Here is a 25,315-nt window from a genome sequence, read left to right on the forward strand (position 1 = left end):
GAGATACACGTTGCGGAAAGACTGTTGTCCTAGTTTAACAACTAGAGCGTGGCAAATTCCCCAGGCAGAGGGTCTGGCTCACGCCCCTCCCACTACGGACTTGAGATGTGAATTTCCTTTCTCTTTTTCCTCTCATATTCGCATGGATAGGAAATCTTACTGGATTGGAATGACCAGGCTGCCCTCACCAAACCTAATTTGGTCCTCGATTCTTCCTAATGGCTAAAATCTCAGCTACCAAAGGTAGTGTCAACTATTCACTGCAGAAGCAAAGTCTCCGAATGTCTTAATGACCATCTTCTTCTGACTCTGGGTGCGAAACTCCCATTACTCCGCTGCCCTTCTCAACCAAACAAAAGCTTAATTATCCCTCGCGGCCTGGAGCTCTTTCACCCTCAAGTGGGCACCTGGCTTACCTCTTGTCCTAGGCGCCCACCTGACCTGCCACTCCATTCCTGGATAACGCGGCAGCCCCAGAGCAAGCCGCCGTCCTCCCCTCCCAACCTGCCTCCGCCTTTGACCACCTCGGCCCCGAGGAGCCTGCCTCCTCTCGCCCACCCAGGTGGCGCGTGCGGGGCGAAATGGGGAAGTCCCGAGATTGGGACACGGCCTCGGGGGGAAAGGGGTGCGGGAAAGGACAGCCTTGGCGGGGCGAGGGGCGTGCAAAATGTGAGCGCTCGTGTGACCCAGACCGGCGGGGAGGGGTTGGGCTGGGAGGCTCTCGGGGAGTGGGGCGCGCGCCCGCGCGGTGGGCCGGAATCCGGAGGGGACGCGGAGGGGCGGGAGCGCGCCCCGCGGGGGAGGGAGGAGGAGGGCTGAGGAGGCGTCTCCTCTGAGGAGCCGCGCGGACCGCGCCAGACCCAGACCGAGCCTCACGGCGGCGGCGGCGGCGGCTGCAGCTCAGCAACAGGCGGCGGGCTCGGCGGGAGGCGGAGGCGGTGAAGGGGCCGGGAGCGCGAGGAGAAGCGAGCCGGTCCCGCGCCGCCGCCGCCGCCGCCGCCTCTCCCCGCCGCATGGACGAGCACCTCAGCCTCCTGCGCTCGCCGCCGCAGCCCTCCGCCCGCCAGCGCGCCCACCCTCCGCAGCAGCCCGCGAGCGGCGGCGGCGCCCACACGCTGGTGAACCCCGGCTACACCGAGCCCGCCGCGGGCTCCGAGCTGCCGCCCGACATGACGGTGGTGCCCGGGGACCACCTGCTGGAGCCGGAGGCGGCCGACGGCGGCGGGGACCCGCCTCAGGGTGGCTGCGGTGGCGGCGGCGGCTGCGACCGCTACGAGCCGCTGCCTCCCGCGCTGCCGGCCGCCGGCGAGCAAGACTGCTGCGGGGAGCGAGTGGTCATCAACATCTCGGGGCTCCGCTTCGAGACGCAGCTCAAGACCCTCTGCCAGTTCCCGGAGACGCTGCTGGGCGACCCCAAGCGGCGCATGAGGTACTTCGACCCGCTCCGCAACGAGTACTTCTTCGACCGCAACCGGCCCAGCTTCGACGCCATCCTCTACTACTATCAGTCCGGGGGTCGAATCCGCCGGCCTGTCAATGTGCCCATCGACATCTTTTCCGAGGAGATCCGCTTCTACCAGCTGGGCGAGGAGGCCATGGAGAAGTTCCGCGAGGACGAGGGCTTCCTGCGGGAGGAAGAGCGGCCCCTGCCCCGCCGCGATTTCCAGCGCCAGGTGTGGCTGCTCTTCGAGTACCCGGAGAGCTCCGGGCCGGCCCGGGGCATCGCCATCGTGTCCGTGCTCGTCATCCTCATCTCCATCGTCATCTTCTGCCTGGAGACACTGCCCGAGTTCCGCGACGAGAAGTACTACACCGCGTCGCCGTCGCAGGAGCAGTTCGAAGCGTCCAGTAACAGCACGTCGGGGGGCCCCACGGGAGCCTCCAGCTTCTCTGATCCCTTCTTCGTGGTGGAGACCTTGTGCATCATCTGGTTCTCCTTTGAGCTGCTGGTGCGGTTCTTCGCTTGCCCCAGCAAAGCTACCTTCTCGCGAAATATCATGAACCTGATAGACATCGTGGCCATCATCCCTTATTTCATCACTCTAGGCACCGAGCTAGCTGAGCGACAGGGCAATGGACAGCAAGCCATGTCCCTGGCCATCCTGAGAGTCATCCGCCTGGTGAGGGTCTTCCGCATCTTCAAGCTCTCCCGCCACTCAAAGGGGCTGCAGATCCTGGGGCAGACGCTAAAGGCTTCCATGCGGGAGCTGGGGCTGCTCATCTTCTTCCTCTTTATTGGTGTCATCCTCTTCTCCAGCGCTGTCTACTTTGCCGAGGCGGACGACCCCACTTCAGGTTTTAGCAGTATCCCGGATGCCTTCTGGTGGGCTGTGGTAACCATGACAACAGTAGGTTATGGTGACATGCACCCAGTGACCATAGGGGGCAAGATTGTGGGGTCACTGTGTGCCATCGCAGGTGTCTTGACCATTGCTTTGCCAGTCCCTGTAATTGTTTCCAACTTCAATTACTTCTACCACCGGGAGACAGAAGGGGAAGAGCAAGCCCAGTACTTGCACGTGGGAAGTTGCCAGCATCTCTCCCCTTCAGCTGAGGAGCTCCGGAAAGCAAGGAGTAACTCCACTCTGAGTAAGTCGGAGTATATGGTGATCGAAGAGGGGGGTATGAACCATAGCGCTTTCCCCCAGGCACCCTTCAAAACGGGCAATTCCACGGCCACCTGCACCACGAACAATAATCCCAACTCCTGTGTCAACATCAAAAAGATATTTACCGATGTTTAATATATGAAACAAGTGACATGCTGTGCTCAGTATTGTGTGGAACGTGCCCCCTTGGTCTGTGTAATGCCCTTGTTTTATACATTTTCAGACCATTCATCAAGGAAAGGACATGAAGAAGTGGAAAGCACACTTCATTCTCCCTCTCCCTACTGCTTCATACTGAAACAGGTGTCTGTTTTGCAAGTGGGCTGCATTCTCTCAGCTCTCCTTTCTTTAACCCCTCTCTCACTCTCTTAATATTTCAGCAACAAACTTACCTTAAACTTGATTTTTAGCACACGCTCTGTAAGAAAAAAGCAAAAACCAACCCCCCCCCCCAAAAAAAAAAACTGTACATCCTGGGAGGAAATGAAACTGAAGAGCAGTTAGAATAACTGTTTAACCTCAGAATCGACAGGAGTTGTTTCTTTACTAAGTAAAGCGGGAATAGACTTAAAGGATGCTTCAGTTTGATGGACCCTTCAACATTGTTGAATATTTAGTTGAATTGCCAACACTGTGGATATTTGAATGAAAAGTCTATTTAGAACAATGACTTGTAAACCCACCATAAATTTAGTTGGTTTTCAACTGGAATTTCTATTTGGGCCCTCCCCCCTGGAATTTTAAGGATCTCTAGAACTTCGGACTAAGGGAAATGCCTAAAATGTCCTAATCTGACTAATTAGTTTAACTCTTTGGGGCTTGTTAAACCTTTTAAAAGTATTAAGAGTAACAGATTCCTGTGAAACTCTGTGCATTCCAGCTAGTATCTATCAAAGTCTAGAAACAGATGTTTTCAGCGCTGCTTAGAGAAACAAAAAATTTTTTCCTAATGTGTCTGAGAGATAAGCCTCTGCAGTATCACAAGAAGATTAAAGTGGCAGACACTCCTTCCAGCGGAAGTTACTAATTCGGACCCGACTGATGCAGTTCCCATAGCAACCCTTGTTTCCCGGGAAACCCGAAAAAGGTCGTCATGGCATCTCTTGCTCTCTAGCCCCACCCCCTAGCCCCAGCCGTTTCCACAGTAACCTTTCCAGATGGTTCCTCCTTACATGATTTCACAAGGAAAACCACTGTTTGAATAAACCGCACAAATAAAGTTAAGTCTGAGGATTCGAGGCGGTGAAATGAATCACAAAATGCTTTTTTATACAAAAATATTTTAAAAATCACTGACGTCATCCCATACTGACTGAATCGAAAAGGAAAATGTCGTCATTGGAATGTTACACATACACCACAATAGGCCGTGATTTGAATGAAATGCCAGTAATTGGGCAATCATTTTGAAAGATGCTTCTCTACTGTTTTCTTTCCCCAAGAAGTTTCAAGCCAACAAATGAAATTAAAAAGCAAATGTAAAAGCATTCCGCACATAAGCAAATGAAATGTTCAATCAGTATACCTGAAACTTTACTACAAGGAACCTTCAGACTTCCTCTTTTTAAAAAAAGTATCCAGATCCCACAACACTCACCATCACAGCCCTTGAAAAACTAAATATATTTGAAAAGTATAAAGGATGCATGCTTTTAACTGAGGGAATTGCAGATAATCAATGAAAAGGAGTCACAGGAAATAACCAAACCTTGGGAAATACCTGCAAGTTTCAGCCATGTGCCAGGGGTGGCCAGAAGACAGACAGCATCAGGTGAGCACTGTGTGGGCTACTGGAGCACTCTCTTTTTCTACAGGGAACCGGGGGATGCCATTCATATCTAGATTTGTGCTCACTTGCAAAATCAATAGGTTTATATTTATTACAGGCCAGGTGCCTTTTGAAGATCATTTATAATAGTTTTTCTGTTTGATGCCCAGATTGCCAACTATTGTTTGGTTTCTATTGTTTATTGCAAAAAAGTGGAGAAAAAAGTAATTTCTCTTCAGAATAACCTTCACCCAAACTGAGCTGAAAATGACTCTATTCCTTTTACTAACCTCCTTGGCTTCTGAACAAGCTGTTTACCATGAAAAAAGGGTAAAAGGCAGACCTGCTGTTAGATTATTGGTCTGATTTCATTTACATAATTATGTAGTAGTATGCAGTAGTACAGTTCTCAAAACAAAGATGGATAAAATTGCAACAAGGGTAACATTTTATTTTAACATGTTATTTTATATACATTATATAAATTATACATTATCCACAATTGCTTTTTGGATTGATAGGTTTAACTCTTTTATCCTAGGGTAAATGAGAGTAACCCTATTTTTAAAGCTCATAAAATATTTTCAGGTAGTCAGAAACCTACTTACTTTATTATTTTGCATTTGAGAGAGTGAAAAATAATGATTAAAACTATAAGGGGGAAAGAGAAAAGGAAAGACAAAAAAAAGAAAGAAAGCAGAAAATCTGTGTACCTGTCATAGAGTCATTGTTCTTGTCTATAAGCTTTGAAATAAGCTTTATCTAGTTCCCTTTGCTACTTATTTGAGCCTTTAACATTGATCCACCTTTTGACCAAACGTTTGGTATTTTTAATGACCAGAAATTCTTTTAAAGACCCATTTTGGTGGTGATATGTTAGACACACAACAGTCATTACATAAGAATAATTTTTGTGTCTGTTCTTAAAAGATGTAAGCATAAAGATAAATAAAGTGCAGTGACAATTTTATTCAGTTATTCAGAAGATATAGAAACCCTGATAGTTCTATAAGTAAATTATGGTTGTGCTATAATTTTGGAATTGTATGGTTTTTAAATAACAGTAATACAAAGAAGACTATTTTTTAGCCAGAAAAATATTGCTTTTGAGTCATGACTTTAAGGTAGTATTATTGCTTCTGGTCGCCATATTGTAAACTCCTTGAAGGTTATAGGTTCCCTAGTCCTGACCAAGTTTTGGCCTCTAGTGCCCGCACCACATGTAGCATTGTGTTTGTATTCAGTACATATTTGACGAGTGAATGGCCATTATGTTACAATAATGTTGTTTTCAGGTTTTTAATGAAGTGATTTATAGCATAAGTTCTGCAGTCATATTGCCAGAGTTTGAATCCTGACTCTACTGTATGACCTTGATCAAATTATATAATCTCTCTGTGCCTCAGTTTCCTTATTTGTACAATAAATATAATAAATAATACCTCATAGGGTTGTTGTAAATATTAAATGTTAATACAGGTATATTGTGTCAGAGATTTTGCCAGAGATTATATTACATTATATTATTTTACATTATTACATTATTTGCTAAGAGATTACATTATTATTGGGATCATTACTCACAGGCCTTATACCTGTGAGCCTTGTGAATGGTGTAAAAAACATAATCAGAGTCTTACTATTTACTTTATATAATAACAATAATAATTACAATCTGTTAAGGGTCAATCACATCTAGAACACTTCTCAACTCTGCAAGGTAAGTGGTATTAACCCCATCTTAGGAGGGTAAAAAATAGATGGTTAAGGCTAAGTCATTTACCCAAGACTTTGCAGCTAGCAAGAGATCTAGCATGATTTAAAGCTAGTCACTGTGGCCCCAAAACCCATGTTCCTTTTACTGAATGACTTGAAAGAGACTGAGAAAATAAATAGCTTATACTTTCAGATTTGACTTCAGCCCATGTTACTAATTAATGAATTCATGGAAAGATCATAGCCCCAGAAACCTAATCATTCAGTGTACTGAAAATTAACCCTTTTTAAACCGTCAGATATTTTTAACCATAGGAACCAAATATGGTATTTAAATCAGATGAAGAGATTGACTTTTCTAGTGATAAAAGATTATTTTCTTACCCGACTGATTTATCTAGATTTAATATTAATTTAATCAGTCTTGGTAGTGATACAATGGTTATTAGGACATTATCCAATGGATAATGGATATTTTTCAGGTTTAAGATTAATTTCCTATTTTTATGTGTTTTACTCTACAATAGATGATAGTATTATGCAGATTATTATTTTTCTATCTTCTCATTCTTTAATTGGACTACTGAAGAACCATGCCAGAAAGTAGTATAAACATTTTGACTCTCCCTTGTTAAGAAAGGGGAAATTACATAGAACAAATGCAGGGAAACCAGGAGATTGCCATTTTAACTGAAATTTGACATTATTGCCTTACTTAACCACTCCATGACTCTTTAAGAACTTCTGTGCTGGGAAAAAAAAAAAAAAATCAGGATATAGCTGTGTCCTATATAATAATTGTAGCCCCTTCCTCAAGGTCCTAAGGCATTTAGAAAATGAAATTGGATAGTGAATTGGGCTTAGAGCAGGATACTAAGGAGCCTCAGTTTACACATGCTAGTTAACTTTGTTGAACCATAGACTTCACTGAGCTCAGTTGCATGTCCTGGATGTTGAAAGGTATACCTAGGTCTGTATGTACAAGAGATTCATGGGAGGAGATGTGACTTGGATCAGTGCATATCCATCAGCACCCTGGGAAAATATATATACCCTACAGCTGGAGAATCCAGAGATAAAAACAATAGCATTGTTTTATTTTTTATATTGTGTTTTAAACAGATATTATAGCAAACTTAAATACCCACCAACTAAGGTGATATAATCACAAATGACTACACATAAGAGGAGTGTTACATTAATTATTTCTCAACTTTGAAATAAAATTTTGGGATTGAAATTTTAAATGCACAGTATGAAGAAATTTAAAGTTATGGTTCATTTACATAAAACTTATTGTTTGCCTCTTTGGCATATAACATACTCAAGTAATTGCTTTGCTGATTGTACATAAATCCAATATATATACTATATACCAATAGTCTATTCTTTTGAGAACCATAACTATAATTTCCTGACTTCCTATACATTTAAAATTTCAACATTTTCTACAGCAGTTCCAAGATCTTCCCATCTCTCAGCTGTGAATAGAAGTGCTAATCCCTCACACTAAGAAATGCAAAGAAGCACATGTGTCCCCCAGTTTGAAGACTCATGCAAACACTGTGAGATAGAAGTGAGGAGCATAAGAATGGAGAAGAGGATATTTAGAGATTGCATTTTAGGGTGGGATTTTTTTTCTTCCTGTTTTGTATTTGGCCTTTTAAACTAAGGAAGATAAAACTACTGCTTTAAAACTAATTTCCTAATGCCATTTGCAGTGACATGGATAGTCCTAGAGAATGTCATGCTGAGTGAAGTCAGAGAGAGAAGAAGTATCATATGACATCCCTTATATGTGGAATCTGAAAAGAAATGATACAAATGAACTTATATACAAAATAGAAGCAGACTCACAGACTTAAAAACAAGATTTTGGTGGCCCAGGGGGAGGGACAGTTAGGGAGTTTGGGATGGGTAGGTACACACTGCCATATTTAACATGTGTAACCAACAAGGACCTGCTGTGTAGCAAATGGAACTGGGCTCGATATTATGGATGGGAATAGTCTGGATGGGAATGGGGTTTGGGGGAGAACAGATACATGTATATGTATGACTAAGTCCCTTCACTGTTCACCTGAAACTATCAGCTATACCCCAAAACAAAATTTAAAAAACTACTAATTTCCTACGTTTCATTTAGTAATTTTATATATAATAATTTAAAAATAACCTGCTGTAAATGGTTGATCGTCTTTGAGAGAAAGCAAATCAGAGAAGACAGAAAGGAGAGAAAACCACGCAGAGCCCAAACCGTATGGTTGTGACTCAGCCCTAAGCCTCCTGCATGAAAATGGCAATTGCCATATACTAGATAATAGTATTCTTTAAATGATTTAGACAGGTTAGAGCATTTCAGATATTTGTCTTTGTTTTCAGTGATGCTATGAATGAATTTTGTCTTTGACATTGTAAAGAAAAAGCATTTTGCAAAAAAAACTTTTCTGTGGTTTTTCTCTTCTCTTTTTTTTTGGTCATGGATGTGTTTTTTCTTATATTTCAGATTTTGCACTATTAACCATCAAATGCTTTAAAGAAGTGATCTGAAAAAGAGGCTCCATCATTTTCTTGGGAGCCATTTTATTATTGCTGCAACCTAAACAGTGCAGAATAGGAACTCTTGTCCAAAAAATAAATCTTGGGATTTCTGATTGTTAGTCAGATAGCATTCAAGTGGACAAAAGATCACATTTCATCCTATCTAAAGAATGTTAGGAATAAATCTGTGTATGCAGGGCTCTGACTTTGCAGATTCAGGGATCATAGCCCCCATGGTGCTGGTAGGAAATGGAGAGATACTTTTTCCCTTCTGATGAGCCCCCAACCTCCCCTCACCTCTTCCTTGAGAGTATAAAGGCTCTGGGGAATCTCTATGGCGATTCCCCATTACCTCTTTAGAATGAAAGTCAGCATTGCGCCTGTGTGTTATAGGGCCATCAGCACAGCTCTTTCAGTTGTTTTCTGTTGTTTATTTTAAACTCCTTTCCTTTAAGAATCTTAAGGTTCTTATTTTTATACATTTAAACATTTCCTTAAATTAAAGCATTTAATTTGAAAGAGAAGCCCATGGGATTAATTTATTACATGCACACACTTCACCTTTTCATAAGTTATATCCTGTCCTATATGATTTTTATCTGTATATGCTTTTTATCTGTAGATCTAAAGTCTAATTCATTTTCTGACAATTAATGAATTTCCAAAATATTTGTTTTCATTCATATGTGCAGCATAAACATTTATAAATCATTTTAATTTTTTTAAAGCCTTTTAAAAGGAAGATTTATTGCCAAGTAGTCTCAGTGTATCAATATCTATTAATGTAGTAATTCAAAGAGAAGTGAATATATTCAGTCTATCACTGAGTTCTGTCATTTCACCTCCTAAATGTCTCTAAAAAAACCCCACTTTTCCATACTGCTGCCACCACCACTTTACTCCACATTCCTATCATCTCTATCCTGGATAAGTGTGAAGGTCTCTCATTTGGCCTTCCCACATTTCCTGGGGCCAATCTGACCCTTTCTCCACCTGGTAACCAAAATGATCTTTCTGAGACTCAAATCTAATTATATCACCTGCCTCTGCTTAAATTTTTTTCAAGATCTTTTTCTTGTTCTTAGGGTCTCATGTGTGTGCTCGGTCATGTCAGACCCTTTGTGACCCCATAGATTGTAGCCCATCAAGCTCCCAAAGGCTTAACATAGATATCAACGCCTCACATGATCTGGCTCAGCCCTCATATCTAGCCCTATCCTATACCTGTGTTCCTCCCCTCATTCTATTGTATTCCAACAACCCTGATCTTCCAGTTATAGAATAAGCTCTCGTTTTACCTTAAGCAATAGGGATCTTTGCAAATGTTCCCACTGCTAGCCCCTTCCTTCCCTCCTCACCCCATTCACTTCTATCTTTACTTCAATACTTCCTCCAAGTTATCTCTCATGACTCTGGTCTTGTCTATTCGTCTGTTATGGTGTAGTTCATCAAATTTAAGCTGCTTTTGTTTACTAGAGCCAGCATTATTTTATATGCCACTAAAAAAAAAAAAAAGAAGAGAAAAACTGCCAGTTATAAGGGAAAGTACCAGAGATTTTGAGATACATCCCAATTTCATAGCTGCTCAAATCTGGAAAAGTGTGTCTTGGAATGAATTACTATAGTATATTATCTTGACATAGCTGTAGTTTTAAATTAATTTATGTTATATAATTAGTGTCTGTTTCCTGTATAAGAGTGGGGACTGTATCTCTCTTTGTTTACCATTGAATCCCTTCCTGTTCTCTCCAGACAGGCTTTCACCCCTACCAGTTCACCAAAATCATACTATTTAGGGTCATGGTGACCTCCTGTAGCTGTATCCAGTGGCCGTTTCTCAGGACTCACTTCATTTGACCAATCAGAAGCATTTGGCCCTATAGAATACATCCCCACTCCTAGGAAGAAATCTTTCATCTAACTTCCAGGATACCACACTGAATTTTCTTCCTACCTCTCTGACCTCTCCTGTTCAGTCCCTTTTATTGGTTCTTCTGCATCCCTCCTGGGTCTTAATGTTCAAGAACCCCATGGGCCATGACTTAGTCCTTAGACCTCTTTTTCTTCTCCATTCAGTCTTATTCTCATAGCTTTAAATGACCTATACATAAATTTGTATCTCCCACTTGGCCTTCTCTCCTAAACTCCAGATTGAATTTCTGACTGTCCACTTGACATCTCCATTTGCATAACTAATAGATATCTCAAACTTAATATGTCCAAAACTGAGCTTCCTTCTCCTCCCCGACCCCTCCCACCGCCCCCTCCAAGCCCATGCCTCCTGCCTTCTTCCATACAGGACAAAACAAAATGCCTGGTGTATTTGAGGAAGAGCAATATGTATTTGAGGAAGTCACTAATCTACCTTTATAAAAAATTGTAATTAAAATCAGTCAAGAGTGACTATATGTCAGATTTCAAAATGTAGTAAGCAACTAAAAACCATAGACAGAAACAATTTCTCCAAGTAATAACTGTGTTTGAATTGCTTTATTCCTAGATTCTATAAACCTTATACCTGCAAACATTTTAACTCATTATGAAAGGTCAATTTGTATTACTATGTAGCTATGTGCTTTGAGGAGATTTATTTTTAGTAGGCCTAAATACTCCTCTAAGTAGTATTGCTTACACCTCATGGCTCATTTTCTCATGACTTTCAGATTTTTGACAAAGTTCTACATCTTGGCACATTACCAGTTTTAATTACTGAGTTAAAACGTTTTTTGCTTGCCAAGACTATAATTTCCAAGAGGCCAATCAGAGAACTATACATAATTCAGCAAGAACTCTTTCTAGACTTTGGGGCTAATTCATGACCACTTAGTTGGTAGAATTTGTAGAGGTCGTTGATGTGCAGCCAACACCAAGTTATTTAGTGGATGTCAAAGTATAGACTCATGAAAACCAAGTTCCCATAAAACCATGTTACAGAAAGATTTCAAATTTTTCCTCATCAAACACAAATTGTTGTTGGTAAGTCACTTTTCGACCTGTGGACTGCAGCATTCCATCCTTCCCTGTCCTTCACTATCTCCTTGAGTTTGCTTAAACTCGTGTCCATTGAGTTGGTGATGCCATCCAACCATTTCATCCTCTGTCACCCCCTTCTTCTCCTACCCTCAGTCTTTCCTAGCATCAGAGTCTTTTCCAGTGAGTCAGCTCTTTGCATCAGGTAGCCAAAGTATTAGAGCTTCAACTTCAGCATCAGTCCTTCCAATGAATATTTAGGATTGATTCCTTTAGGATTAACTGGTTTGATCTCCTTGTTGTCCAAGGGACTCGTAAGGGTCTTCTCCAGCACCACAGTTCAAAAACATCAATTCTTCAGTGCTCAGCCTTCTTTATGGTTCAACTCTCACATCCGTACATGACCACTGGAAAAACTATAGCTTTGACCATATGGACCTTTGTCAGCAAAGTGATGTCTCTGCTTTTTAATACACTGTCTAGATTTGCCATAACTTTTCTTCCAATGAAGAATTTGATTTCATGGCTTCAGTCACCATCCACAGCGATTTTGGAGCCCAAGAAAATAAAATCTTCCATTATTTCTATTTTTTCCCCTTCTATTTGACATGAAGTGATGGAACCAGATGCCATGCTCTTAGTTTTTTGAATGTTGAGTTTTAAGCCAGCTTTGTCACTCTCCTCTTTCACCCTCATTAAGAAGCTCTTTAGCTCCTCTTTGCTGCTTTCTCCCATTGGAGTGGTATTATGTTTATATCTGAGGTTGTTGGTATTTCTCCCAGAAATCTTGATTCCAGCTTGTGATTCATCTAGCCCAACATTTCGCATGATGTACTCTGTATATACATTAAATAAGCAGGATAACAAATACAGCCTTGACATATTCCTTTCCCAATTTTGAACCAGTCTGTTGTTCCATGTCAGGTTTTAACTGTTGCTTCTTGACCCACATACAGGTTTCTCAGGAGACAGGTAAGGTGGTCTGGAATTCCCATCTCTTTAAAACTTTTCCAGTTTGTTGTGATCCACACAGTCAGAAGCTTTAGCATAGTGAATGAAACAGAAGTAGATGGTTTTTTGGAATTCATTTTCTTTTTCTGTGATTTGACAGATGTTGACAATTTGATCTCTGGTTCCTCTGCCTTTTCTGAATCCAGCTTGAACATCTGAAAGTTCTTGGTTCACATACTGTTGGAACTTACCTTGAAGGATTTTGAGTGTTGTTACCTTGCTAACATGTGAAATGAGCACAATTGTATAGTAGTTTGAGCATTCTTTGGCATTGCCTTTCTTCGGGATTGGAATGAAAACTGACCTTTTCCAGTCTTGTGGCACTGCTCAGTTTTCCAAATTTGCTGACATATTGAGTACAGCATTTTAACAGCATCATCTTTTAGTATATGAAATAGCTAAGCTGAAATTCCATCACCTCCACTAGCTTTATTCATAGTAATGCTTCCTAAAGGCCCACTTGACTTAACACTCCAGGATGTCTGGCTCTAGGTAAGTGACCACACCATCGTGGTTATCCGGGTCATTAAGACCTTTTTTGTATAGTTCTTCTGTGTAATCTTTCCACCTCTTCTTAATCTCTTCTGCTTCTGTTAGGTCCTTGCTGTTTCTCTTCTTCATTGTACCCATCTTTGTGTGAAATGTTCCCTTAGTATCTCCAGTTTTCTTGAAGAGATCTCTAGTCTTTCCCATTCTTTCCCATTGTTTTCCTCTGTTTCTTTGCATTGTTCATTTAAGAAGGTTTGATTATCTCTCCTTGCTATTCTCTGGAATTCTGCATTCAGTTGGGTATATCTTTCCCTTTCTCCTTTGCCTTTCACTTCTCTTCTTTTCTCAGCTATTTGTAAGGCTTCCTTAGACAACCACTTTCCTTCTTGCATTTCTTTTTCTTTGAAATAGTTTTGGTCACTACCTCCTATACAGTGTTATGAACCTGCATCCATAGTTCTTCAGGCACTCTGTCTGCCAGATCCAATCCCTTTAATCTATTCATCACCTCCACTGTATAATCATAAAGCATTTGATTTAGGTCATACATGAGTGGCCTAGTGGTTTTCCCTACTTTCTTCCATTTAAGCCTGAAGTTTACAATAAGGAGCTCATGATCTGAGCCAGTTAGCTCCAGATCTTGTTTCTGTTGACTGTGTAGAGCTTCTCCATCTTTGGCTGCAAAGAATATCATCAGTCTGATTTTGATATTGACCATCTGGTGATGTCCATGTGTAGGATCATCTCTTGTGTTGTTGGTAGAGTATGTTTGCTATGACCAGTGTGTTCTCTTGAACAAACTCTGTTAGCTTTGCCCTGCTTCATTTGGTAATGCAAGGCCAAACTTGCTGTTACTTCAGGAATCTCTTGACCTCCTACTTTTGCATTCGCATCACCTATGATAAAAAGGACATCTTTTGGGGTGGGGGTGGGGAGTTATTTATAGAAGGTCTTGTCAGTCTTCATAGAACTGTTCAACTTAAGCTTCTTTGGCATTAGTGATTGGCCTTAGACTTGGATTACTGTGATGTTGAATGGTTTGCCTTGGAAATGAACTGAGATCATTCTGCTGTTTTTGAGATTGTCCCCAAGTACTGCCTTTCAGATTCTTTTCATGACTATGACGGCTACTCCATTTCTTCTAAGGGATTCTTGCCCACAGTAGTAGATATAATAGTCATCTGAATTAAATTCACCCATTCCTGTCCATTTTAGTTCACTAATTCCTACGATATTGACGTTCACTCTTGCCATCTGCTTAACCACATCCAATTTACCTTGATTCATGGACCTAACATTCCAGGTTCCTATGCAGTATTTTTCTTTATATTCCTATGCAGTATTTTTCTTTATATCATCAGACTTTATTTTTACCACCATACGCATCCACAACTGAGCATTGTTTGTCCTTTGGCCCTGCCACTTCATTCTTTCTGGAGCTATTTCTCTGCTCTTCCCCAGTAGCATATTGAACACCTACCGACCTGGGGGATTCATCTTCCAGTGTCATATCTTTTTGCCTTTTCATACTGTTCATGGGGTTCTTGAGGCAAGAATACTAAGTTTTCATTCAAGAATTCATTTAGGCCTGGGCAGAAGTCTTAATTACTTTGCACAGGCTTGATAGTGTTGCCAAAATTTGGCCTCTGTTCACGGTGCTGAATAGAAACTCAGAGATAGAGTTTTGGGTGAAGTAGAAGAGTAGATCTTATTGCTTTTCCATGTAAATGAGGACACAGCAGGCTAGTGCCCTCAAGTCTGTGTGACCCACCCCCGGGGGGTAGTAAGAAGTTTTATAGTGTTCAAGGAGCAGAGCATGATCAGCTCATGCACAGTTCTCGGATTGGTTGGCATCAGGTGAAGTTTCAAGCATCATCAGCTTTCTGGTTTCAACCAGTCTAGGGTCTGTGTTCTTGTGGTCAATGCTTTCATCTGGAGGGGGTCTGTGTCCTGTAAAAGCAACTTAGGAATGTGTATCAGGCTTCTATCTATATCTTTCAGGGAAATGAGTGTTCAAAGATTCTGCTATGTGGCAGAATTATAGTCTAAATTGTTACCAGTTTCCTGGCCCAAGGGCTGTTCTTCATTTCTACATCTTCACATTTCCCAATCATTAACTCTTTATTGAAATTTTCATTTATTTATTTAGGCTGTGCTGGGTCTTTGTTGCTGCACGGGATTTTCCCTAGCTGTGGTGAGCGGGGGCTGCTCTCTAGTTATTGTGCATGGGCTTCTTGTGGTAGCTTCTTTTGTTGTGGAGCACAGGCTGTAGGGCATGAGGGCTCCAGTAGTTGAAGCTCCTGGGCTCTAGAGCACAGGCTCAGTAGTTGTGGCACATTCTCTTAGTTGCTCCACGACATGTCGGATCTTCCCAGATAAGGGATCGAACCTGTGTCTCCACATTGGCAGGTGGATTGTTTACCACTGAGCCACCAGTGAAACCCCCAATCATTAACTCTTGAGTCAGCATTTTACTTTAAAAGACAAGGACACAGGAGCTTGTACACCGTTTCAGTCGCTATTGAAATTTGACTGTTCTTATCCTGTTTTCTTGCTTTGTTTGTTAGAACATTTATTTGGTGAAATAGCTTCAATTATAAATCACCATTTTTTATTATACTTCCTTTCTTTCTTTTGTAATTTTGATACGTAAGCCAAAGTCCATTTTTCTAAGTCCTTCAACCCATTTCTTAGCTCCTAATATAAACAATATAAGTGAAGTCACTCAGTCGTGTCCGACTCTTTGCGACCCCATGGACTGTAGCCCACTAGGCTCCTCCATCCATGGAATTTTCTAGGCAAGAGTACTGGAGTGGGTGGCTATTTCCTTCTCCAGGGGATCTTCCTGACCCAGGGATCGAACCCAGGTCTCCCACATTGCAGGCAGACACTTTACCATCTGAGCCACCAGGGAAGCCCTAAACAATATAATTACCATCTAAATATCACTTTTGCTTTTTATTGTTTTGTTTCTGTTGAATTACTACTCCTTCTACACCTGCAGACTTATTAATCCTAAGAGCCTTGAGGCAGGTATTAACTCATGAGCTTAAAGAAAGCCCCAGCCCCTTATATAAAAAGAGTGTGTCAAGAAAAGAATAGCTTAATCTCAAGATAGCCAAAGCTGCACTGGCATTGAGCAGAAGTTAGGCACTGAGGATATGAAAAGGTTATTATATCATCATGTTACTTTTCTTGTCATTAGTAGTCATCAGTAACTAGTAGACCATTGTAATTTCAAACTTTTATAATGAACATTAAGTGTACTGTGATGCAAGAATGTACTCTTACTCTTTAACTAAAGACTAGTGTTAAAAAGAAGTTACTTGTTTAATGAAGGATGAGCACATATAATCCAGGCCAAAAAGAGAAGACTTTTCACTAGATAATTTCCCAGCATGGTAGGCATACAACATGTAGTTCAGTGAGTGAATGATTCTTCCATGAAAAGCATACTCAGATTCCAAATTGCCATCATTAAGCATTTATCACTGATTTTGAGATACTTGCTAAAACCAAGAGTACATATGGGAAACAGTCTTCTCTATGTATTATGATGGATAATATTCACATATTGAAACCTGAAGCTGAGTGTAGGATTTTCTGTTTTTGTCTTTCTAAGTTTCACAATAAATTATATATCCAATTTATACTGTACAAAGTAGTAGGGATTTATTCATTCACTCAGCATATAAAGTGTCTGTGTGCCAGACACTATTCTAGATTCTGAATGTAGCAGTGAATAAGACAGTTGTGCTGTTTTATGCTATTTTTAAGGAACACTTTACTGTCTGCATTTCCAAATAATTTTTTTGTAGTTGGTGAGAAGAAAACAATAAACTTGAACTTTTATTTCTTGGTTCTCCAGAAACCCTGGTTAAGTGGTTATTGTTGTCTTAATTTTTTATTTCTTAAAATATTATACAACTATGCAGAGTTCCCCCTGGAGAAGGAAAAGACAACCCACTCCAGTATTCTGGGGCAGAGTTCATATTTTAAAGGATCAGTAGATTTGAAAGCTATTTTTTAGTATTCTGGGGCAGAGTTCATATTTTAAAGGATCAGTAGATTTGAAAGCTATTTTTAATATTTGAAAGCTATTTGTAATAATTGGTCACACAGAGTATCTGTAGTTCTAGGTACTATGTCTCTAGTACCTAGAACATGGTTATCAAAACACTAATTTTGAAACTGTTTTGCTCTCTCCTTTTTTCCCTCTTCACAACATTTATCTGAGCATGACTTCAATTCACTTCAAAAGAGCTCTCAGATTACTACAGTGGAATGTACAGAAAAGAAGCAAGCCCTTGAAAATACATTGAGAAAATTGATACGTGTCTTTTTCTAAAAAGCAGTTGGCACTCGGTACATTTCAGATGGTTCTTAAGATGAATATAAATTTTCCTATTCAAAGAACAATCACATTGGTTTAGACTACATTTGGAGGTCAATATTAATAAGGGGGGGCGGGAGTCATAATTCTAGAATACTCTGAAACTTTTTCTGACATAAAAGCACTCAATATGTGGTTAATACATTTCGTAAATTAAATTGCTCAAACTTCTCAAGATAACATTAAATAGTTTTTAAGTGTAGTGAATAGAATATTTTATATTGACCTAGTCTATATAATTTTTTAAAAAGTAAATTACAGTAAATTATTGTGTTTACTCTGTCCAACAGATACCAGAAGAGCCCCACATAAAGAACTGTAGAGCTGCACTGACCAGTAGAATGCTCTTTTTAAACTGCCTAGAACAATGAATACAGTGTTGATTATATTGCTGATGAGCAGTGATATGTCTGCCAACACATAGTTTCAGTTGACATTAAATAACATGTCTCTAAGAAATGCTTCATATAAAAGAAACAGCTCTGAAGCTGAAGGATTCTCTTCAAATTGTGTGCAGTTGAAAAGGTATTGACCAAGAGATAAAGAAGAACATTAAAAATATTAAAGTATCATTTGACATTTTGATGATATTTAATCATCCAAAAACTAATCAGTACCGCTGATAAAGAAAGCCTAAATGCTTGTTTCCAATAAGCCAACTTATTATACTGTTCTCTTCTTTCAGTTAATTACTGGACTGTGTTTAATCATGATATGTATTAATGTTATCTTCTATGTACAACTTTATTTGTGAAAGTATGTTTTGTACCAAAGGCTTTCATAGAAATTAGTCCATTATGTGTAAATAAGTGAAGTCTACACTGTGCCCAGATGAATGGTATTAAAGACAGACTTGCCTAAAAGAAATGTGCCTTGCTTGATTAAACATTCTTTTATTTTTTGATTCAAAATGATAGATTTGCAAATTAGTCTTGTAGGTAGGTTCTAGCTGAGCTTAACTTTAAAAAATATATTAGTACTTATTACATGTTTAAGTTATCTATCTTAATACTTTTCAACAGATCATATATAATATACTCATTTAATTTAGTTTTTATGCTGTGTTTGATGTAGCGAGACAAAGCACATTCTTAAAGATATATTCGATCTACTGTTTTTAGAATTTCCTTAAAAATCATAGCTGTAAAATGCTTCTTGACTCATTTTCTATTTTTATATTCTTTTAGAAATGGAACTTTTTCAGTTAAAAAAGAAAAGCAAAGTTTTATTTGGAAAAGTAACTTAGGATGTCATGAAAATGATTTCCCATTTGGGGACATTTCACTTTTGTGCCATTATTAATGTATTTACTGTGACATTTCAGCAGAATGGTAGCTATTTGTATATTATTTAATAAGCCTTATAGAAAGTCAAACTGTGAACATTTAATATAAAGAAGACTCTTTTCATTTCTAAAATATGGTGACCAAATACATAAAACTCCCATCTCCTGTTATTTAAATGCATAAGAATGCTAAGTTAAGAGCACTCGTAGAATTTCAATTACTATCAAAATATTGTGGTAGGGAAGGCAAAATTATAATACTTTATGATGTCCCATAGAAGGAAATATGGGTCATGGATTTCATTGTTAACATATAAGAATCAGTAACTGAAACAATCTTATACCTACTAGCTGCAAAACAAACAGATAGGAGATACAATCCAGGTAACTTTCTTCTGAGGCAATGTCTACAATGATTTTGCACAATCTGCTGGTAATTTCTCTGGTCAAAACTTTAAGACCAGATCACTCTGGGAAAAACTGAAGTAAAAAATGACAACTATCTCAGATTTGAGTTATGTGCACTTCCAATCTGGATAATTTGTTATTAAGATGAAAATACAGCCACCAAGGTGTTTTTGTTCTGTGTTCGCCCATGTAGTAGAGACACTGGCCCAGAGAACAGTCCATTTCCAACCACCTTAGTAACTCATAACCAGTGATCACAGCCTGGTCACGTCAGCTATTGGGATGATTGAAACAAACCAATCAACCGTCCTAATAGGAGGTCTAAGACATGCAGATGTTTTAGTAAAGATCAATAGGTGTTACCAAAATAAGACACAGGAGCTACCTTTATAAAATACCAACAACACAACCTTAAGCATTATAGTAGGTTTAATATCATATCCACATTATTATAGGCTACAGTTTCAAATAAAGATAAAATCTGGACTTTTAAGATCAAAGCACAGAATGGTACCAGATGAAGAAACTGTCCTAGCAAATACGTCTCACCAAATGGGTAGTAAAAATAGTATTACTCTAGAGACCAGAATTCTTACCACTTTCTGCCTGTGGGACCCTAGATGCATCACTTACCATTGCCAGGCTTCAGTTTCTAATTGCAAATGGATGTTCTGGGTTAATCTCAAAGGCCTTTCCAGTCCCCAAACTCTCATTATATGCATTTGAAAAGTCTTGGAAGCAGACTTAAGTACTCAGATTTTCTTAGGTATTTTTGAAAGAATGAATAAATTGAAATGAGATTTAAGTCTTGAAAGTGTCATAAATATATCATTCTTCAAGTTGCTTGTGAGAAAGGATATGGGATTTTTTTTCTCCTCTAAGAATTGTCACTGGTCTCTAAATGGGATCATGAACAAATTAAAAACTCACTCTGCAGAATGGAAACAGATTAATGAAGTACCTGGAAAGGAGGGGAGGTTATTTTTTAAATTTAATTTGACATTTAAGGTGATTTGAAATCATACATGGAATGCTAAAACTGCAACAGACCTTTATCATACTCAACATTATAACCCTGGGAGTAGGAGAAGGTGGGAAAAGGTTGAAGGGATAGGAGTGTTTGCCTTACAATCTCTTGAGCATTTCCACATAAGCCGCAGTTTGGTAAAGCAGGTATCTCTGTGCTTTCATTTTGGCTCTACCAATAACTCTCATGTACCCTAGGAAAGTTCCTTTAACCTCTCTGAGCCCCAATTTCTTTTAGTAATCTGTATGTTTCTTTACATTTTTGAGAATTCTATATTGTTTTAGGATTGCTGTAATATACATGTCCATGTCCATGTCGCTCCCTCCAGTCACTTAGATGCCACATCTCTACTCATGGACTGAACAGACTGCAAATCCAAATGTTAATATTTCCAATATTGCTAATAGACCTCAGCAAGACATAAGGCATGTAAATATTTTTTATTTTGACCATGGTTTAATTATTATGATTTATCATTTCATCCTTTAATGTTGCTAATTATCTAAATGAAATGTCTGTTCAAGTGAACCTTATGAAAAAATTTTGTAGTTGAGTAAACACTTAGCAAGTCAGAATTGAATATGCTTCCCAGTGAACTGTAGCTGATTGTAAGGTGTGGTTTTGTCACATTTAAAAGTTGATTTCCTTTTGGCCCCAGAAACAATGGCTGTAATTTAAAATAATAGTCACAAAATTTTATAAATTTTTGTGAATACAAAAGAGGCTTGATAGAGCCATATTGTAATTAATTTTGCTCAGGAGTGCGAAACAAAATTCAGGGATGAACCAATGCTTCTGTTTGGCTTTAGTGCATGATTGGGAAAATGAAAGGCTTATAGGTTTTGCACAACATAGCTAAGAAATAAGTATACCCACTGTAAAAGAAGACTATATTCTGGTTGCTGGTTTATGGTAGAAAGAGATTAGGATAGAAAGACTAAAATATGGACACTAGGGAAATTGTTTAAATGATAGTCTATTTGAATAATACAGAAATATTTTGTCATACTGAGATTATCTGTCCAAAAATATAGTCTTATATCCTTCCATTCAGAAAAAGGGGCAGTTTTTAAAGGCCTCTATTATAATAGGAAATGTATGTTTTGATTAGTGGAACAATTCATTAAAACATTTAATCTGATCATTTTGGTTACATGAATCTGAATTTTCACTTTAGCTGAAACTGAGTCTTATATGTATGTGTTAGTAATCTTCGTAAGAAGTAATTTAACCATTTTTTTAAAGTTGATAAAATTTGCTAAGTGGTGATTCCAGCATATTGTGTTAATAGTGTATCTTACAATTTGTGAACTGACCATATGAAAACAAACCATAGTAGTATCTCTTCTGGTAAAATGTTTCCATGGTGTGATCTCTTATACTGGGTTTGGGGTGGGGAGGTTACGTATTTAGTTTATGTAAAACTAACTGTTGAACTGTTTTTCCTAAATGCCATAAAATTATATGATTATAAACCAAATAGGAATAGCCTATTAAAGGCACTGTATAGACTATTTTTGAAGTTATCCCATAAAATGACATCGTTTCTGTTAAAAAGTTTCTACACATACAAGGGAAAGCAAACAGTGTATGTATTATTTCTGTGTAATATGCTAAATGTTTTAGAATCCATTTTTCAATCTTATGCAGATAGAAAGTGATTTTGCAGATAACAGAGTAACAAATACAACTACAGCACTTCAGTTTTTTCACAGAGATATCTCATACATGTTTATTATCTCATAGTTTGCAAAGATCATTCACATATCTTATTTAACCTTTAAAATATCCTTATACAGTAATAATACTATCTGAAGTTTAGAGATTAAACAACCAAGGCTTAGAAAGATCCTGACTTGTCCAAGATCATAAGGGCAGCAAATGATTTTACATTTCATGTTCTTTACACTTTTCAATCTCTGCCAAGTTTTTTCTTTCCTACCACTGCCATGATCTTTAAGACTTTAACTAAAATTTAATTCCAAATGATACACTGGGAAATTTCACAAGGCACTGTTGCTGTTATTGTCAGACCTTTCTAAATGCTTCTAAAATAGAGTCCTCCTACAGGGTGATAGCCAAACATTTTCCATCTAAAACATATTTAAGTCCTCACACTCTGACTACAGACATTAAATCCAGATGATATCAAAATGCTGGACTGAAAAATTATCTTCTCCACTGGTCTCCTTTCTAATTTCCTTTTTAAAAAGTCCATCATAATGACTAACTTATGAATAGTTCAAAGAAACAATAATCAACCCAAGAAACTGCAGACATTCTGATTCAGAGAAAGCATACTCTAAGACCCACCATACTGTCCATTTTTAAGCTTAATGTTTTTCATCAAATGTGTTCTGTGATTAGGGGAGGACAGGGAATGGGGACTGAGTAGAAAAACTGCCTTCCTTTTAAGAAAACCTCATTATTTCCTGTAACTATTCAAAAAGAATTGATATCAAGTATTAGACAACAGGACTATTAACATTTAGCCATAGTTCAAATATATGGTAAAGTTGATACACATATTTTAAAATTTGCTGAAGTAATTTCCTGGATAAAATTAAAATCTGATGACTTCTCAGTTTAAATATGGAGAACATTCATGTGTTAACCAATGGCATAATGCTACATTTTAATTCTTTTTTCAAATAACAGAGAGACACTGGAATTGCTTTCCCTTGTAAATCAACAGTCTGTGATACATTCTGTACTTTTACTGACTAGCAATGAAGTGTTACTGTGAATAATTAAATGAAATATAAACTATAGCATATCAGAATTTAACATTTTGTAACCTTAAGTTTAGTTCTCCTCCTCAAACAGATAAGTCAAACAAGTATTATTTTGTATGGAATGAAATAATAGTCATTCTTAAACAATGACATAATAAATAATGGAGTTCTGATAAAATATAAGATCAAAACACTTTATATTTTTCTACATTTGTCTTCCTTTGACATTGAGTTATGTTAATTTACCACATATTATTGTAAAGTTAAAATAAACTGTTATGTCATGTTCTGTAATGTTCCTGACATAGTAATTTTGGGCCTTCTGTTAACTAAATAACAGTAAATACCTGTGAGTTAATTGTGTGATATTTTCATATGATTTCTTTTATAAATCTGTCATTGGATTTAAAGTGTTTTCATTGGAAATGTTATGTGCAGAATTCAATAAAATACCAAAAAATCCTAATACTCATATTAATAATTAGCTCCAGATCCTTCTTCCTCCCTCTCTCCCTCCTTCCTTCCTTTTCTTTCTTTCTCTTTGTTTCATTTCTCTTTTTCTTTTTTTTTCAAAATAGGAAACACCAAAGCTGAGCTATTGCCAGCAGTTCAAGTGCCAGCTACCTTTGGACAGCTCTGCACACTGTCCTCTCACGTGGCTGTAGTGACACTCCTGTGCATCACACTCAGCCAGTCTTTTGAATGCCAACATTGTTTAGGTCTCCTTTATTGCTGCCAACTGTACACTGTTGGGGGGCCCAGAAACATCTTAAGGGAGAAAAAAAATGTCATGTCTGTGCCTTGGCACATTCTGTCAGTTATATGAGAACAAGGTGAGAAAGCAAATGTACACCATTTCATCCAAAATATATATTAAGCATCAGTTATGTGCACCCCCCTGTTCAAAGCACTATGCTGCTGCTAAGTTGCGTCAGTCATGTCCGACTCTGTGCAACCCCATAGACGGCAGCCCACCAGGCTCCCCTGTCCCTGGGATTCTCCAGGCAAGAACACTGGAGTGGGTTGCCATTTCCTTCTCCAATGCATGCAAGTGAAAAGTGAAAGTGAAGTTGCTCAGTCATGTCCGACTCTTAGCAACCCAACGGACTGCAGCCCACCAGGCTCCTCCATCCATGGGAGTTTCCAGGCAAGAGTACTGGAGTGGGTTGCCATTGCCTATGAGAGGATGTAAATGTGAATAAGAAGGTGACCCTGCTCTCAGAGAACTTAGAGTCTAGTGGGTAATGTATTCCTGCATTTATAGGTTAGGATTCTCATTATTTAGATCTAGAACTGTCAAGTGTTAAATAAGATCGTTTTGTTTTCTATAAGTATATAAGTTTCATGTATGTGAGTCCAATATTTTTTCCATGACACACTGTAATTTCTCTGAGTCAGCATTTATATACCCATTGTTCTTATTTTGTACTTAGCCATGTTGATCCTAAATCTTTTTTCTAATAGCAGCTAATTATTCAAATGTGTTTGTGCTTTTGAAATGTCAACAAATGCTACATCACCAATACAGAGACCCTCTTGTTTCCATCTGAAATTTTACTTTGTCTTAAAAAAATTACAGATTTATGCTGTCTTACACATGTAGTAATTAGCTATTAGAGAAAAGAACAAAACATATTTTTCTAAGACTCCAGCTGATATGAGAAATAGCTGTTTTTAAGCTTTCTGGCCATGCAGCTTTGGTTGTGGACTCCATGAGCCATAATTTGTAAGTATTTCATTTTAAGAAGCCAGATCTTAAAAGTCTTTTGCAAACATTTACAGGATGAATTAAGAAATGCAGGTGGTTTCCAATGGATTACAGCCATCCTCTATGAATCATGCCTTCATCCAGGAGAATTGTCACATTTCTGGTGGACTTCGACAGAAACAAATTTGTGCATAGTTTTATAGCTGTACATCTCCTATGGATTAGGGCCCTCTCTTTTGTATTATAACCTTTATCAATACTGAGCTTTTCTCTCTCTTACATCCATTTATCATTTCTTTATAAGTTCCATTAATCACAGCCCAAATGGGTTACATTATTTTGTTTTTAAAACAATCCTTCTTTGTTCACTCCAAATGATATCTGATAACTTGAGTCATGGTAGGGAAAAAGGTAGGAGAAAAGGCCAAATGAAGAACTAAAACCTCTGGTGACAATACTGGCTTTTACAATTTAAGGTCAGTGAAGTCATTGTTTTGGAAATGAAGCCGCAGAGAAGGAACAAAACAAAGAACCCAGAAATCTGATTTCAAAACACACAATTGACAGGGAAATGCGTACACATGGCACAGTCCCTCACTCATGTCTGGTCCAGTTTGGCATAATAAATGCTTTTAGATGAAGACGAGGAACACAA

General features: G+C 38.8%; 1 protein-coding gene across 1 annotated transcript; it reads left to right on the forward strand.

The window, feature by feature from the left end:
* The first annotated feature begins 734 nt into the window (after nucleotides 1-734).
* KCNA3 (potassium voltage-gated channel subfamily A member 3) lies at nucleotides 735-23,418 on the forward strand. Its single transcript, XM_061410863.1, has 2 exons — nucleotides 735-4,380; nucleotides 17,788-23,418. The coding sequence occupies exon 1, from the start codon at nucleotides 1,014-1,016 to the stop codon at nucleotides 2,742-2,744; it is 1,731 nt and encodes a 576-aa protein (XP_061266847.1). The 5' UTR covers nucleotides 735-1,013; the 3' UTR covers nucleotides 2,745-4,380; nucleotides 17,788-23,418.
* The last annotated feature ends 1,897 nt before the right edge of the window (nucleotides 23,419-25,315 follow it).

Source organism: Bos javanicus, chromosome 3, assembly GCF_032452875.1.
Source record: "Bos javanicus breed banteng chromosome 3, ARS-OSU_banteng_1.0, whole genome shotgun sequence".
NCBI classification, from domain to species: domain Eukaryota; kingdom Metazoa; phylum Chordata; class Mammalia; order Artiodactyla; family Bovidae; genus Bos; species Bos javanicus.